The sequence below is a fragment of the Archocentrus centrarchus genome, chromosome 18 (genome assembly GCF_007364275.1).
Source record: "Archocentrus centrarchus isolate MPI-CPG fArcCen1 chromosome 18, fArcCen1, whole genome shotgun sequence".
Taxonomy (NCBI): domain Eukaryota; kingdom Metazoa; phylum Chordata; class Actinopteri; order Cichliformes; family Cichlidae; genus Archocentrus; species Archocentrus centrarchus.
This window is the reverse complement of record NC_044363.1, coordinates 11,092,362-11,111,223: the sequence shown is the minus strand read 5'-3', so window position 1 is coordinate 11,111,223 and position 18,862 is coordinate 11,092,362. Positions and strand designations below refer to the sequence as shown.

Genomic DNA, 18,862 nt, shown 5'->3' with positions numbered 1-18,862 from the left:
CTCCAGTACTCGATGTTTTGTTTCAATCCTGATATAAACTCTGCAAAATTTAGTTTGAATAAAATAAATATTTTTGAAGCTGAAACCATCTTTGATAGGATGCATTTTTTTAATTACTGCACAAAACAATCAAAAATGTTATTATTTAAGTGATGAATCATTTGAGTTATAGTTATACATTTTATTCAGAGGCAATCATCATGAAAACCCACAACAGCAGCTACAGACAAACCAGACTGATTAAAAGATTAAAACATGCTGACAATAAATATTAGTACGATTTAAGCATTAAAGCGCGACTTGCATCACTGTCACTAAACGTTTACAAAATTTAACGTTAAAAATTTCCTTGTTGTTTTAACATTTATACCACTGATAACTGAGTAACTTGAAACTCACTACTGAGTTTTTACAATTTTATTCTTCTGCCTCGTCGCTTGAGCTGTCCCCCAAAGAAAGAAAGAAAGAAAGAAAGAAAAGAAAGGGAAAAAAGTAGGGGGAAAAAAAGGTCCACAAGAGTGACCGGAGATGGCAACACTTATGTTTAACGAATCGGCATGTGTCTGCCGAGTCACGTGATCGCCCGACAGCAAACCGCAGCAGAGCAGAGGAGGAGCAAAGTGTGGCTGAAGAAGAGTGCAGACATGGCTGCTGTGTGATGAAGCTGGAGCAGCGGACTGGACTTAGAAGAGAGACGCAAACTAAAGTATTGATCCTGTCACGTTAGTGTCGATCCGATACCAATACCTTAATAGGTAACGCTTCTATCGCTGTTTGGATCGATCCGCTCAGCCCCAGCTGAAGCAGCAATGTGTTCAGTTCTGTATCTGAGAGAGTTCATTAAGGAGAGACTAACTGCTGTTTGCGAAGAAATCTTCTTAGAGGTTCAAAAAAACATCGTCCATTATGAGGAGGAGATCAGCCGTCAGCGCAAACTGCTGGATATCAGCAGCCGGAAACCCGACACGAACTCACACATCACAGGTATGGAAATGTTTTCAACTCGATGCTGTTGAAGCTCAAATTCTTCAGTCTCAGTAGCTTCACTAGAAGATGCTAAACTGGGTATTTAGCTGTGCTGTGTTTTGCCAAAAAGTGATTTCCTGTGTGTGTGTGTGTGTGTGTGTGTGTGTGTGTGTGTGTGTGTGTGTGTGTGTGTGTGTATTGATACTGGTAAATAAACTGTGGTCAACGAGATGTATGGACAACTAACATAAAATGAAGAAATGACTGCATTATTCTATTTATATTCTAATCAATCCAGCCCTTTTTGGCCACTTATCTGTATAGAACTGTGATGTTATATTTGTTGAAATTTCTGATGCCCTCTTGGCCAAATTAAAAATACATTTTTAATGACCCTCATAAATAAAGAATATATGAATGTCACTTTGCCCAGAAGTGAGCTTCTACTTTGTGACAGGAATGTTGTTTCTCACTCAGAATTACTTGATGTCGTTCATGAGGCCCTAAGCAGAATTTGGTTGAGGGCCCTCACAACCAGCCAAACCTATTGTCAACCACCCGCTCTAGCACAGCTAATATTAACTATATATGGTTCATGTTTGATTGTTTGTGCACTGTACATCTGAGAAACCCATTACCATTACCACCCACCTCCACCAGCTCATTCAGAGGGACCCCAAGGTGTTCCCAAGCCAGCCGAGAGACATAAGCCACGTTTCCATTAGTACCTACTCAGCGCGGCTCTACTCAACTCAGCACAGTTTGTAGGCATTTCCATTAGTACCTGGTACCAGGTACCAGCTACTTTTTTAGTACCCACTCAGCTGGGGTTCCAAGCAATCCGAGACAATCTGAAAATGTGACATGGAAGAACATCATGCCACTGATTGGCCAGTGCTGTCACTAGTTGAGTCATGAGAGCAGCTTCTTCACCAAAACCAGACGGTTTGCAGCGGCAGTTCGGCAGCAAGAGAGCCATCTGAAACACACACAGAGCATACATATTTTAACCCTATACGGCCGGGCGATCACTGCTGAAGCAGCTGCCCCTACTAGCCATAAATAGCTGGTTAACACAGAGTGCTGAGGCGGCTGATCAAAGGAACTTTAAATTACCATAATTACACAACCGTTTGTCCTATCAGGAAAAATTCAAATGGTTTCTGAAAGCTGAGAAACTGCATTGCACAACCAACATACGGTTATTACAGTAATTGTTGCCGGAAGTATGCGAACGGTGGCACTTTTGACGTACACTGAGTCGATTACAACATGTTTGGTGGTATAGGGTTAATACTTAACAATGATAACCTTCATCAATTAAAACACTGTACCGGGACATATGCATGATGACAATAGTAAACTGGCCTTAGCTATGTTAGCTTGCCTCGGTCTCATCCATTGTTGTGTTGTGTTTTGAGTTGCATACAAATTACGTCAAGAGACTACTGCCCGTGCTGCTATATCGACTCCACCCACACTGCGGTGGTCCTGAATTGCAATGGAAACAAAATAAGACTGTGGCGAGTCGTGCCAAGTGGGCCTGCACTCAGTAGGTACTAATGGAAATGTGTAAAGAGCACCCAGCCTTCATTTTGGATGTGCGTGTTTCTTTTTTACTAATGGAAATGTGGCAATAGTCCAGCATGTCCTGGATCTGCCCCAGTTTTCAACAGTGGACAAGAGGGTTGCTTTTCTATTCCTTCAGGCTGGGGAATGGGTGTTGACTATATTTGCCTTTATGTGCCAAATTACAGTTTAGAGTATACATCCTTCTTGGAGTATGTGGGTGTTGTGTGTGTGAGATTTAGGCATCAGACACACAACAAATATGCATTTATCAGTCTATATGTGACTTTTAGGTGCCAGTGCCAGCATTTGAACCGTTCAGCAGTATTTCCACCGTGAACGCACTTGGTGCTCAGCCGAAAAACAAGTTCAACTCGGGCACCGCAAGGCTGAACTTGTTGCTTTTTATCAGTTCATATCACAGATGCAAAGGGCGTACTTGTCGTCTTGCTTATAATCGCTGTCTGTGTTTACCTCTGTGCTGCACACAGATGCTGCAGTAGTTTTGTTTGGACCGTAAAATGTGCACACAAGAAAGGGGAGCATATTATCCCACGTTTGTGCTCTTTGGCTTCCGTGTCCAGACGAGGACCCGCCCACACTCATACATAAAGGATCAGTTCACAAAGTGTGGTGGAAACGCAGGCTCTTTCTTAAGTGTTTCGCTGGTTTATTGAAACCGACACCAGCACCTCTTACTTTCTTCAATTAGTGATGAATAGTAAGATGTCATAGCTCTACCAAGGGCTATTTCATAGAGCAAGAAAATCCTTTTCCGGGTTAAAAAAAAATCTTCTAAATTAGTAAGACAGCACTTTCTCTCCAGCTTACTGGTTATCTGCTTTGAGCTGCCTGTTTGTGAGTTATACCAGGGAGTATTTGATGCTTTCTTTTTCAGAGGAGCCACAGTGTCGCAGCAAGGATGTGAAACTATTGATCTATCTCTGTGGGAGTAGAATTTAGGTAGCTGCTTTGCACTGTGTTGGCACATGGCATTGAAGAGCATAATAATGGAGGAATTATAAAATTTAACAACCTTGTATAAACTTTTAATAAAACGTATTCCACACTGCTGTGTAATCCGTTAAAGTAAATGTAAATGTTATTAAAAATGATCAGACAGGAGGGGGCTTTCAGGGAATACTGTTAAATAGGGCTGCAACTATCGATTATTTTTGTAATCAAGTATTATTATTAGTATTATTATTCCATTGATTACTTGAGCAATCAGATTAGAAATACTTTCTTCGTATTAACAGTTCATCTGCATATTTTAACTTCCATACCGCAGCTTTTTCCTTTGTGAAACAAAGCTACAAATTTCTCTGTTCTTCACTTGCTGATCAGGTGGTTAATGAAGGACCTCCAGCTATTTCCCAGTAAAGGTTTAATGGTGGTTACAGGGGGAAAAGCTTCTTTTGGATGCTAGAAAAATGTTTACTTTCGCTCCACCTGAGCTCACCATATTCGCTCAGCTTCTTTGCGCTTGCGCAGACAGACTGCACATAAAACAGCTGCCTGCTGCTGTTGTGTTATCAGTGTTTATGTTGAAAAACTGGGGGCTGTGTGAGCGTAATCTTGTAATGCTTTGTAGTCACAAACATTCTCCTAAATACGTTTCTACTGCAGGTCTATATTCAGTCACTAATCAGGGATTAAAGTATAAAAAATATTTTGACAGGGAAGGGGTCCTTCCGATACAGAACAATTGCTAGTGCTAATGGTGGCGCTCGCTAACAAACTGCTGTTATAGCGATCTGTTCTGGGAGCTGAAGTAGAGAAAAAAAGTTCTCAGCACAGCGAGCACAAGACACAAACACGTAGAGAGTGGTGGAGATGTGGAAAAACATGTCAGCGATGATCCACTTAGGGGCTCGACACATGGGGAGCGGCGTCGCTCGCTCTCCATTCATTTCCTTTGGAACTTGTGTGATGAGGCGACAATCGCTTGCCCTCCTCCAGCCAAGCGACCGACGAAACTCGTGCATGTGAAATTTCGAGATCAGACACATAGACGTGCACATGCAAACAGGTGACACGATACAACAAAGTTGAAAAATGGTCAACTTTTGTCACTGTTGCGTGGCACTAAAACTAATCAGCTAGGATTTCATTGACTGACCAATGAGAGGAGAGTATACTACACGTGCAGTCTGCAGACACTTTAAACATGGAGGAAAGTATCATTTTAGCTGTGGTTGACTTTCCTATATTATACAGATGAAGCCACTCAAAATGGCCGGCCGATCCATGACAGGACCTTGGCCAGTCCGTGGCTGATTCCGGGCCGGTCAGTGGCTGAAATTAAATTCCCCGCTCATGACGTAGCAGTGCAGTCACAGGTGGGAACGCCCCTAAGCAGCATTTGGGAAAACTGGTGGTGTCTTGTGTAGGAGGAGGAGGAGTGATAGTGGAAGCGCTTTCACTTACAGGCCGCTATGCTGTATTTAATCCATACATATAATATTTGCTCAGGGGTTCTATGATTCTAACAGAATCATAATGTTGAACCTTTCAATAAACACTGATATAAATATTTGCTTGCTGCCAGTAAAGTAGAGGATGTACACACAGGACAAGCTGACTAACGAAAATTAGATCATAAAACAATTATTTAACCACACTGCTAATGTTTGTAAACAAAAAGAAAATCCAAAATGTGAACATGAATTAATTATTGTGGAGTTCTGTCAGTGAATGGCACATTTATAGGATACCGAGGAGCGGAATTGCGCAACAATGTATGCGAGTGTGTAGTCTGCTCTAAAGAAATATGGCCAGAAATATGTGGACCTCTGTTCAAAACATTAAGGGTGAAGACTGAGTGAAACGCTACTTTAGGGGAGGTACCCAAAGATTTGGCTTTTACATTTACGGGAATAATCCCGTGCCAGTGACGTGCTGGTGTTGTGCCAAAAAAGTGATCATCTGCCAAAAAGCAATTTCTGGTATTTGCCAGAAAATGATTGGTTGTATTTAAACGACTGTAAGTGAGTCACTAACCTATAATCTGTTTTCCAAATTAACAGTCACAGCTGCAACGATCGCAGTCATGCCGCTGTGAAAGCGACCAAATTGAACAACAGCCACATGTTCCGCAACGGTGTCCACCTTAATACTGCTGTATCTATTTATTTATAGGTACAAAAACTGCATATGCTGACAGGTAGGAGAGAGTGAACAGGGCATTAATGATCGGTCTGAATAACCCTAACCCGATAAATAAAAGAAGCACACTAATTAATTCTTTCACCAGTTTTACAAATAATTTATAGACTGCACAATTTTTAAATGTAGTAGACTGCCTGCCACAAACCACTTTGTCTTTTTCTGTATATTAAAATCGCGCGAGAGTGTCCGCAGCTTTGGATAAAATAAATTAATACTGCGTATCTCTAGTAAATCGTTACAGTAATTTTAAGGGCAGAAACTACCTTTGCAGACACGTAAGAGAGCCCAGACTATCATTAGGATTACAGAGGATTTTTCTGTGGAAGGAATTCTCCCTCTCTCCCACCCCCACCGTGGACCGCTGCGGCTGGCTCACCAGCTGAGTGCAGCAATTTTAAGAGACAGCATCTCTTCATTGATTGGGTCTAGAGAGAGCGAGACTATGCTGTAGTAACGTGAGACTTCAACGCGAATCCCGGCAGTATAGAGCAAGGCTGCAAGTCAGTGATTGTTAGACACTTTAGTGAGTAATTTTCTTAGCCAGCTTAGTTATAAACAACTTTAAAGGCTATAAAATTTATATTAGGTAAATAGTCACTAACTGAGTTGCCACATTAAAAATTATGATTTTGCCTAAAATCAATTATTTGTTTTCATTGATTCCTAATAAACCTTCTGTTACTTGGTTTAAGTCATTAGACTCATACATTTCAAAATTCTTATGGAGAAATAAGACCTCAAGAATAAGTTTGAAGACATTACAAAAGCTAAAATGCAGTGGTGTCTGATGGTCCTTGGACGGCAGATGGGGACTGCCGTTTTGTGGTTTCTGTGTACGGGCCCTGGATGTTGGTGGTGGGGGCTTGGATGGGTGCTCTTATGGTCTTGGGGCGTGGTGTGCGTGGACGCAGGTGAGGGAGCAGTAGTTTCCCGGACTCAGGACCACTGTGTGTGTGTGTGTGTGTATGTGTGTCTGTGGTGTGGACTGTGGGTGCTAGCCTTGGGCACGGTGGTGCCCTGGGGGTGTGGCCACTTCAGGCCCTGGACCTGCCTTCCCTGCACTGTGGTTGGGTGTAGGGAACTGGGGTGGAACTGGGGTAGTTCTCTACCTCCCGGTCTTACATATCCTGGCCCTTCTCCTCCCACTCAGTCAAACATTACATCACACACACGTAGGGTCTTGGGTGAGGGGGACTTGTGCTGTGGTGAGTAGAGCCACTTCTTTGGCTCTGCTCACTATGTTACGTGATGTCCCACTCTCCCTTTTTAGCAGTTAGACTGTACAACACTTCATAATGTCTTGAGTCACTTGGACACTTTACCTCCTCTGCCATCACTTTATCCTTACAGTCCAGATACATTTTATTTATTACACTCACCCATATAATGCATACCGTGTATGCTGTGTACCTTACCGGCTACAAATGTATATAATATTCTGATATCTGTATATAGTGTTTTGATGTGTGTGTATATGTGTGTATATGTACATGTGTGTATTGACTATATATTTTCTGTATATAGTGCTTATGTATATGTGTATAGTGTTTTTCTATTTTATTCTATTCTATTTTTAGTTTTCTGTACTGAGCTGCTGTAATGCGCAAATTTCCCCGTCGTGGGATCATTAAAGTTTTATCTTATCTTATCTTATCTTATCTAATTACATTATACAGCTCACAACACGTCATAGTACACAGAGGGCTTTGGGGGGCAGGTGTGTCACACAGTGGTCAGTGTGTGGAGCTGCTGAGGTGGCCCCACTTCTGTTCACTGCTGCCTGCTCCTCAATTTTATTTACATCTTAGACATTGAGGGCCTTGGGGGGTGGTGTGAATGGGCGCTGTTGCTCAGTGCTCATTACATCTGTCCCTCCAATTTTAATAGCACTGTAGCTTTCACACACATATACATATTCTTCCCACTCCATACACTCACATACACCCAACATATCACTCCGAACACTTTGAGTGGAAGGAGGGGGAGGGCGGGTCTTCCACACCCCAGTTTCATGCACCCTGCCGGGGGTAGGGACTGGCTAGTGGTTTGGGGCCGGGTTGGCTGCTTCGCTGGGGTGCCACTGGCTCAGTGCTGGTACCCTCTCACCCACACTTGGTGTCCATGTAAGTTCTGTGTGTGTGCGCATGAATGTGTGACAGTCATATGTGTGAGTGTGAGTATATGATTTGTGTGTGTGTGTGTGTGTGTGTGTGTGTGTGTGTGTGTGTGTGGTACATGTGTGTGCGTGTGTGTGTGCGTGCATGTGTATGGGTGTGTGTGTGTGTGAGTGTGTGCGTGTGCGTGTGTGGACAGCAGGGCTTGCTGAGCCTTGGCACCTGTGGAACATGGTAGCGGAGGGTGGGAGTTACCCCTCCCTATCACTCCCTATCGCTTCCTGCTGCTTCCTGCTGGTTGCCACTGCTGCCCCTGGGGTGTCGGGTGCCCGTGGGTCCCGGGGTTCATGGCCGGATGTCTTGGCGTTGCTCTTGACCCACTCCCTTGGCGGTTGTGGCCTGGGGGTGGCTCGGGCCTCTTTGGCGTGGGGGGGGCTCTGCTGGGTGTCGGGCGGTTCTTGGGCGCCTGGGGCCTTGGGGCCGCATTCGCGGCTCGTGCGGATCGGGATGCTGGCCTGCGGCGGGGGTTGGCTACTCATTGCCTCTGGCTATCTGGACTCTTGCCGTTTGGCCGTGGGGGGGTCCGTCTGGGGTCTCCCTCCTTCCTCCTCTGGGGTGTGTGTGCAGTTGCCATCGGGATGTGTGGCCTCTCGTCTTCTGATGTCCTGGTGGGCCGTGGATAGGCCGCGTCCCCTGGGTCCTTCCCTGTTCGCCTCTGGATCACAGGGGGCGTGATTGCAGTTTCTTGCCTCCATTGGTGAGTATATTCCATGACAGAGGCACATACACACATTACTTGCAAGCAACAGCAGGATTGTGTGTGTGTGTGTGTGTGTGTGTGTGTGTGTGTGTGTGTGTGTGTGTGTGTGTGTGTGTGTGCGTGTGCATGTGTAGATATGTGGATGTATATGTATATGTGTGGATATCATTCTTTGATTATTCTTTTCTCACCTTTGTTTTGTTTTTGTTTAGTTTTTTTTTTGTTGGTGTTTTTTTTATATTTTCTTTTTTTTCTTTTATCTTTGTCAGGCCTTTTCCTGCCTTTCCTTTCTGCCTGTCACGCCTGGTATAAATAAATAAAATAAAATTAAAATACAAACTAAATACATACTAACAAGAGTAGCCTATTGTAAAACTAACAGAGCTATTCTTGGAAAAGCAAATATGTTTGGTACACCAGCGTATTCGGATCATATTCTGATTGCGAAAACTGCCAGACATGACAGGCTAAAAAAGAAAAAAAAAAAGAGACAGCATCTCTATGTTGGAATAGGCATACGGTTTAAGTATGCCCATTAAGACAATGGTTTGGTGAGCCCTCTTCAGAGGAAACAACAGAAAGTATTTATAACAGTAAAAACAGTCCAGTTTTTATTTATCTGACCACGTTTTTCCCGTTTTAATGCTGGTTGATTTGCACTGTGATTTGCACTGTGATGGAAATACAGTGAAACTTTTTCACCTCTCAGTGATCAGGTGTGAAATAAAACACTTCCTTCCTTAGTGTCAAAGGAAATCCGTCACAGCTGCGGAGGAATTTCAGAATCTGAGAGTTTTTTTCTAACTCCTGATCCACACTCCACTCCACTAGGTAGCGGTAATGCAGCTCTAAGCTGCTTTGCCCAACGCCATTAAACCCAACAGAAGAAGACGACGATGACTGAGAACAACAATGCTGTCCATTGTGAATCAAGACACCTGAGCACTGCAGAGTTTAAGCGAAGCATCAAAGCAACAAATTTGCTTCAAGGATTTTTTATAATCAAATTATTCTAGTTACTCGAGGAATTGTTGCAGCCCTACTGTTAAGTCTTTGGTTTCTATGCATATGTCAGGAAAAGTTCCAGAGTATGAGAAAAGTGGTGGGTGGGGTCATTTACTTTTTGAGAAAAGCCAGTTGATTCTAATAACAGATTAAATGCAGGATGTCATTTTCAGCATCTATAAGGATGTTAAAAATCACCCACTAGAATTATTTTATCTGAACTGAACACTAAATCAGATAAAAAGTCTGAGAAATCAGACAGAAACTCAGAGTAAGGGCCAGGTAGATGACAGATAATAACAAATAGAAAAGGTTTTTGAGTTTTTCCAATTAAGGTGGACAAGGCTATGGGTCAGATCAATTAAAGAGTCAAATTAATTAAAATGGACTTCCACCTGCAAATACTGTAATACCCCTATATGGCTGTGAAGTGCAATTTCTGAGCTTTCAGGAACCGTTTGAATTTTTCCGATAGGACAAATGGTTGTGGAGTTACAGTAAAAAAAAAAAACAGCTGATCAAAGTTCCTTTGATCAGCCAACTCGATGGTGATACGCTACATCTTAACAGCTGTTCGTAGCTAGTAAGGGCAGGAAACCGGCACTTCAGCGGCGATCGCCCTGCGTTAAAGGGTTAACAAACTGGAGCTGAAGACTGCTGCTACTCCTCCTCCTCGACCTGTGCTTCGAGTATTCTGACAGTTAGCTTTATGTGGGGGTCTTGATTCATTTAAACTAACTTATTCATCCTCCTGTAACCAGATTTCTTTAAGGCAGAATAAATCATTGTGTTGATCAATTTTTAAATCATTTATTAACAGGGACGTAGAAAAGAGCAACCTAATGTTTAATAATCCACATTTAACTTTTTACTCTTTGATGGAGTTGAGGATTCTATTTATTCTATTTTTTTCTCTGTTTTTCTTTGTTCATCAAGATCTCCCACACCAACATGTCTGTAAGGAAGAGGAGGTTCTGGATAAACAGCAGGTTTGTAAACAGGAGCGGAACTCCAGTCTGGACCAGGAGAACCCAGAGCCTCCACAAATTAAAGAGGAACAGGAGGAAGTCTGCAGCAGTCAGGAGGGAGAGCAGCTTGGAGTGAAGCAGGAAGCTGACTGGACTGATGAAGAACGGTTCAGACTGCTGGAGACTATCTGGAAACCTGAGATAATGTTACACAGAATAGGTATGTAAAACTGTGATGGTCTTAATAAAAAATAATATGGCTCATATAGGATCCTAATCAGAGCTCAAAGTTACATTTACTTTTAGAGGCACAAGAAGAATTGAAGGTCCAACTGCAATAAGCAGCATGAATGCATCACCTGATTATAATCATGCTGGCCCATAGCTCAAAGCGGACGGACATATATTGAAAACAGTAAAGGACCCAATATGGAGCCTTGAGGAACCCCACAGGGTAGGGATGCCGCACTAGAGCTGAATGTACCCGCCTTAACGGTAAACGTTCTTCCAAGCAAATAGGAGGAGAACCAATCTAAAGCTGTTCCAGAGATACCAGCCCGGGTTTTTAGCCTACCGTATTTTCCGGAGTATAAGTCGCACTTTTTTTCATAGTTTGGCTGGGGGTGCGACCTATACTCCGGAGCGACGTATATGTAACATTTATAACACATGAACCAAAATACTCCAGCCACTTGACATCTCCGTGAACTGCAGCTTTAAGGCAGTCTTGCGTAACCTGTGGGCGCAGTGGATGATGGACGGAGAGCACAGCTTAACGGCAACTGGGAGAATGCGCCACCCAACTTTCCTGGAAGTCATTGGATGGATCAAGAAAACATGGGCTTCAGTGACAACCAAACCATCCTGTTGGGATTCAGAAAGGCTGGAATAATTGGAACTGCAGCTGACGACGAGTCTGACTAACGCGACACAGAAGAGGAAGCGGCGCTTCGTCTACGGAGTGTACGGAATTGTTTAGAAGTGACACCGAGGATGAAGAATTCAATGGATTGATGGTTTGCTTAACTTGTTAGTATGTTCTTTATGCTATGGTTATCTGAATAACTTAATGTTACGTTAACATACCGAACACGTGTTCGTTGTGCGTCATGTAGCTGAATGTGTTATGTTAGCATAACGTAGGCGTAACCGTGTTCGTCCTGTTCTTTAATCCATTATTATTTTAAATTGCCGTTCAAGATGGAATTTCTGCTCTGGGTCTCGGATTCTATCAACCCCCCCCCCCCAAAAAAAGTGCGACTTATAGTCCAGTGCGACCTATATATGTTTTTTTCTTCTTTATTATGCATTTTTCGGCTGGTGCGACCTATACTCCGGAGCGACGTATAGTCCGAAAAATACGGTATTTATAAGAATCCGATGGTCAACAGTATCGAAAGCAGCACTGAGGTCAAGTAACACAAGGACAGAGCAAAGTCCTGCATCTGATGCCATCAGGACATCATTATAGACCTTCAAAAGAGCAGTCTCAGTAGAATGTTGTTTCTGAAAACCAGATTGAGGGGGATCAAAAAACTAACATAGATACTTTGTACATAAATAAGGTCTTAATTGATTCTCAACAACCTTCTCTAAAAGTTTACTCATAAAAGGTAATTTTGAGATAGGTCGATAATTACTGGGAGAACTGGAATCAGGGTTAGGTTTTTTAAGTAGAGGAGTCACTTCTGCATGTTTAAAATAAGAGGGAACACAACCATGCCTCAATGAATTGTTAATAATAGATACACGCGAAGGACCAATACTTGCAAATGAACCAATAAGAACAGATGGTGGTACAATTTCTAATGAAGGTGATGACGGTTTCATCTTACCCACTATACTAGATAGGTCATTCAACGTAATTGAAGAAAAGGAGGTAAATGACAGGGGGCATTGAAAGTCATCATCGAAAGAGGAAGGGCTAGTGGAAAAGACAGATTTTAAGCCCAATACCTTGTTTACAAAATACTTTAGAAAAACATCACAATCGTCATTGGAGGCTATTAGTGCATGTGGGGGGGGGGGGGGGGGGGGGGGGGGGGGGGGGGGGCAATGCTATCAATAGTATCAAATAATACCCTAGGGTTATTATTACTGGATTTAATAAGTTGGTTGAAATAAGAAGACCTTGCCTCTTCACAGCTTCATTATACGAGTTAAGAAGTTCTTTAAAAAATTCTTTGTGAACAATCAAACCCTCTTTAAATAAATAAGAAAAACATGTATTATCTTACCTTTATTTGAAGATCTATTGGTGCTGCACAGTACTTTTTGCCTCACCCTGTGTATTTTCACCATGCATTTATGATGATTGCAAAGAAAAAAAAAGTAGTCACACATATTCATTCAGTATAATAGACAGACTGTGGAACATCAACATGTGTAGCACATGTGTAATCAAACATGTATATTTGCAATATGAAGAGAGACAGTAATGGACATGTGCTAACCACCTGCTTCATTTATTGCATGTGACACAGTGCCACATCACTGCACTGGCTCACCCTACATTCTTCCATACGTTTGAACAGGCAATTCGTAAATTCCGTGATTTGACCATTAAAGTGTTTAAATAATTAAGAAAACAGTTTTCTAAAGTAGTCAAATGTATTTTCTCTTATCATTGTTAGTATTTTACTTGTCAGGATGACAGGGGAGGCACTGCCTCACCTGCCTCCCCTGACTGCATGTGAGTTGGTAGTACATATCTGTGTGCACACCTTTTCTCTGATGTATAGCTCCACTCCATCCTGAGAGCTTGCACACCTCGGAGCCTAACCACAAACATAAATTAACTTGCAGCAAGAAACATTGCCACCCATCTGACTTGGAGAAATGGACTAAGAGAAAAAACTAAATGGTTGTTTGTTTCTGGAGTATTTACTCATATCAGTTATTTTCTGAAGATTTGGCAAATTTTGCAAATATTCATAAGCTTGAAATATTCCCATTTTGCCTGGTGTGATTTTTGAAGAAAATTATAATTGTATATTTTTGTGTTAAGGAAAGAGTTGCTGTATTCTAGCTATTCAAATATTTTTAGTTTTATTCTGTTTGGCTAATCCTGTTTGGCCTGCAACTTGGATTGTGTTCATCTTGTTCTCTGATTGAGCTCGACTCTGCTGACAGGATAGGATGGGATAGGATAGAATAGAATAGAATAGAATGTTTGTTTCTTAGTCATTTTTTTTCTCCATTAATCTCCTCAGACCTCCAGCAGCAACATGTCTGTGAGGAAGAGGTAATTTTCCCTGACCAGCAGGTCTGTAACCAGAAGAGGAACTCCAGTCTGGACCGAGAGGACCCAGAGCCTCCACAGATTAAAGAGGAACAGGAAGAACTCTGCAGCAGTCAGGAAGAAGAGCAGCTTGGACTGAAGCAGGAGACTGATACCTTTATAGTGACTTATGAGCAAAGTGACCACAATGAAGCAGAACCAAACAGTGAGCAGCTCCTTTCTCACAGCTCTCCTGAAGCAGAGAGCCGAGATGAGGAAGAAATCCAGCATGTGAACTCAGGATCAGCTAGAAGTGGAGAGCTGAAGAAGAGGAGACGTCCTGTGTCAGAAAGTCAAACTGACACAGTGAAAAAGTCTATACAATGTGACACCTGTGGAAAAACTTTTTACAAAAATTCCCACCTGACTACACATTTGAGAGTTCACACAGGTGAGAAACCATATAGTTGTGGCACGTGTGGGAAAGGATTTACTGTCTTGTCAGCTTTGAAAACTCACCTGAGGACTCACACAGGTGAGAAACCATATCCTTGTCGCAATTGCGGGAAGACATTTAGTCAGAAGATAAACCTGAAAATCCATATGAGAATTCACACAGGTGAGAAACCATATTCCTGTAACACCTGTGGGAAAAAATTCAGTTGGAAATCAGGATTCAGAGCTCATCTAAGAATTCATACAGGTGAGCAGCCTTATACTTGTAACACATGTGGGAAGAAATTTACTCACTTATCAACATTCAAAAAACACACAAGAAGTCACATGAAGGCACACATGAGAATACATACTAGTTAAAGGTTTCATGCTTAGAAAATGTGGGGCAGCTGTAAGTCATAGTAGTGATTTGGTGGTAGAGCTCATACTGTGCAGAAGTCATATCACTGCAACACCTGAGTGAAAAGAGGACTGTATTTTCTGTGCAGAGCAGTAAATATCTCTCAGCATTGTTCAACATGAGTCGAAAGTGTGGACTTCAATCTACATGCCAGTTTTTAAATTGTGTGGGTACGCCCAGTAAAACCAGAGTTATAATCAAAAATTCTTGCTTTTTTCTGTATGTGGTCCTCAAGTTTTGTGCAGAAAAAATTGGCAAAAATAGGATATTCACTAGTATAAAATACTGGCAAGTAAAAAAAACAACAAAAAAACAAAACAAACAAAAGAAATCACCACATCCCCTTTCCTAATGGCTGACAGTGCACCACCTCAACCAATCATAAAATTATATGGCAACAGGTGGCATTTGACTGCTGAGGAACAGGTGAAAGGGTGGTGAAAGACAGATAGCAAGTTTTACCTGTGATATGCCCCTCTGTCTTGTGGAGAACAGGAACTGTTTTTTTGGAGTGGCACAAATAATTTGTGTGGCATCTTGTTGCGACACATCATTCTTCTGTAAATAGTTATACAAAAAACACCTGACATGTTACCTGCATTTTAATGTCAATAGTTGTATATAACTTTGTTGTTTGTTAAATTTGTACATACATTTTTAAAATTCACAACTGTATTTTAGGTTGTTTAAAATATTTTTATTAGAAGCACAGCACAAAAGTATAAGACTTATGCTTTGTTTTGTTTTGTTTAACAATGTTCCTAGGGCACATTTAGGTTGTAAAAATAGTTTGTTTAACATGTTTGACTGATTGTCTTTATTTCGGACATATAAAACAACAAACCAATATACATATATTGGCATATATATATACACACAGACATGCCTATGTATACGCATACGCATACACACATACAGATACACATACAGAAACGTGCACAGACAAAATCAAACAAAATCCCCATGCCCGAAATGGAGTAGGTACATATTAATTCCATACCCCATGCTCAACACAGCTTTAATATACAAAGTTCACCTTCACCCTCATATCCCTTCAGCACGTGTATACACTAACCCCACAAAAATAAATGAGAGCAAAATACACTGCTCAAAAAAATAAAGGGAACACTTAAACAACACAATATAACTCCAAGTGAATCAAACTTCTCTGAAATCAAACTGTCCACTTAGGAAGCAACACTGATTGACAATCAATTTCACATGCTGTTGTGCAAATGGAATAGACAACAGGTGGAAATTATTGGCAATTAGCCATGTGCTCGCCAGAGGTAGCATGACTGCCATTAGGTACCGAGATGAGATCCTCAGACCCCTTGTGAGACCATATGCTGGTGCGGTTGATCCTGGGTTCCTCCTAATGCAGGACAATGCTAGACCTCATGTGGCTGGAGTGTCAGCAGTTCCTGCAAGATGAAGGCATTAAAGCTATGGACTGGCCCGCCCGTTCCCCAGACCTGAATCCGATTGAGCACATCTGGGACATCATGTCTCGCTCCATCCACCAACGTCACGTTGTACTACAGACTGTCCAGGAGTTAGCGGATGCTTTAGTCCAGGTCTGGGAGGAGATCCCTCAGGGGACCATCCGCCACCTCATCAGGAGCATGCCCAGGCTTTGTAGGGAGGTCATACAGGCACATGGAGGCCACACACAATACTGAGCCTCATTTTGACTTGTTTTACGGATGTTGCATCAAAGTGGGATCAGCCTGTAGTGTGTTTTCCACTTTAATTTTGTGTGTGACTCCAAATCCAGGCCTCCATTGGTTAATAAATTTGATTTCCATTGATGATTTTTGTGTGATTTTGTTGTCAGCGCATTCAACTTTGTACAGAACAAAGTATTCAATGGGAATATTTCATTCATTCAGATCTAGGATGTGTTATTTGAGTGTTCCCTTTATTTTTTTGAGCAGTGTAGAAAATACAAATATAGGTATACCTATATGTGATTAACTTTACGAGTTATCCTAATAAATTTCATTAAAGACTTAATTATACTTAATCAATCTCATACCCTTCCAAAAGCATGTTTAGAAAGTATATTTTGAAATGAATAATCCTCAAACATTGCTGTAGGAAAACTGTTCCACAATTTGACTCCAGAAATAAAAACACAAACGGTTTTAATTGTTGTTCGTGCCTTAAGAGTCCTCAAGTTCAACTTTCCCGAGGTCCATTGAGGTCAACAAACATCCTCTGTACATTTCCTGGCAACACATTATATCTGGCTTTGTACATAATTTGTGCAATTTTATATTTTATGAGGTCAATGAACTTCAGAGTTTTTGACTTCAAAAGCAATATGTTAGTGTGGTCTCTAAATCCTACTTGATTAATGATCCTAATTGCTCTTTTTGAAGATTACATAATGGTTGGAGTGAAGTTTTGTATGTGTTGCCCCAGACTTCCACACAGTACTCAAGGTAAGGCAATATAAGTAGGCGGAGTGATTTGTAATGCAAAAGATGCTTTGCTTTACTCAGTACAGAGATGCTTCTTGACATTTTAGTTTGTAAATGTTTTATGTGTTGTTTCCAGCAGATTTTGTTATCTATTGTCACACCCAGAAATTTTGTATCAGAAACTTTTTCTATTTCAGCATTGTTTATTGTCAATTTTACTCTTGCATCTTGCAGTTTTTAAAGTGAAATACAGTACCAGGCAAAGGTTTTAACACTTACTCATTCATTTGAATGGGTGAGTGTGTCTAAACATTTGACTGGTACTGTATAAAAGTAAAATCAAAAACATTCAGCCAATTATACCCTAGACCCACAGGGTTTAAGTGAAGATTTCATTCAAACCTCTTGAATATTTTTTCTGAGGTGTAATCTCTTATAAATGAAAGCAGCATAACTGAGTGTTTTGCCTTATTTCACACAAGTTTTATTTGTTGCTGATATTTTATATAAATGTAGAAATAGATGTTTTTTATTCTTTGAATGAACATGCCTCAGTCTATATATTTTTTGTTTACTTCAGTCTCACTTGCTGTTTGATGTTTGAAACAACTTGGATTCCTTTTTAATGTCTGGTGGAAAAATTTGGCATTGGGGCTTCTGAAGTGGAGTATGCAAAAAAAAATAAATAAATAAAAAAAAGTTTGATAACTACTGGTCTAAATTGTGGTCAGATGTGTGTGCATATTTATCATGGGCATGAACGACATGAAAAACTGAGTGTACAATTGAGTGCATAAGTTTGAATTTATGATTTTCTCTGATCCACACATGGTCAAAATTATCTATACAGGCTCAAATGTATACACCCACACTAATATTCAGTTACAACAATTTACAACTCAATCAGACTCTTTGAATGTGTCATGGTCATGGTCTTGTGGCCCATTGTTTTGTGTTTTTTTTTTTTTATCTTTTTAAGTTCTGTTATTGTAAAACTTATTCAGTTGTGTTTTATAATTTGGTTATTGGTTTATTTTGGAGGTTTGAATTTTCTCTTAATACTTCAGGTCTGAGCATGTTTTGTATTAGTGTTTTTTGTTTTCCTTGCTTCAGCTTGCCCTGCCTTCTCTATGTTTCCCATGTCTTGTCAAGTCTTTGTCTCTGTTTGATGCCAGTTCCTGTTTTATTTTGTTAGTCTCTTGTCTCATGTGCATTGCAGGGTTTTAGCCAGAAAAGAATTTCCACCTGGCATGCATGTGTTGAGGGGTATGGCTAATTAGCATTACCTTTAGCTTGCTAATGCTAAAAATTGTGCCAGCTTGCTAATTTAAGGAAGGTGAACAGTTGGATATTATGTATGTAATAGTCTGTGGTACAGGTCATTGAAGGCACTTGAATCTGATTGGACATTCTGAATTGATGACGCTAGGGAATGTGGATCCCTCTAGTCTGTGTTACGATGCTCTGAAAATAAGATGCGGCTATTGTTAATAAACATTCCTTAAGCAACACATCAGTGTGTTATCCTTGTGAGTCTACAAAGACAAGAAACAAGCCAAGCTTCTGGGATATTTTGTTTAATAAGAAGCTCCAAATTGTCCTTTGAGCCCTTTTTCCCCTACTGCCCCCTCAGATTCATGACGGTCGCTATTTTGCCCCGTAAAATCAAGCATGAACAGGACTGTCGCTAGATCGCGTGTGCACATTCTGAATGAAACTGGCCATGCCCGGTGATAGATTGCAAATTGCAGTCAAATAATACTATTGTACCGCGATCTAGCAAGAGAAAAAATAAATTAGACTGGTA

At 41.1% G+C, this 18,862-nt stretch overlaps 1 protein-coding gene across 1 annotated transcript; it reads left to right on the top strand.

The window, feature by feature from the left end:
- Nucleotides 1-642: 642 nt before the first annotated feature.
- LOC115796910 (zinc finger protein with KRAB and SCAN domains 8-like) lies at nucleotides 643-15,824 on the top strand. The gene is made up of 3 exons (XM_030753391.1): nucleotides 643-984; nucleotides 10,522-10,773; nucleotides 13,766-15,824. The coding sequence occupies exons 1-3, from the start codon at nucleotides 810-812 to the stop codon at nucleotides 14,587-14,589; spliced, it is 1,251 nt and encodes a 416-aa protein (XP_030609251.1). The 5' UTR covers nucleotides 643-809; the 3' UTR covers nucleotides 14,590-15,824.
- Nucleotides 15,825-18,862: the final 3,038 nt, after the last annotated feature.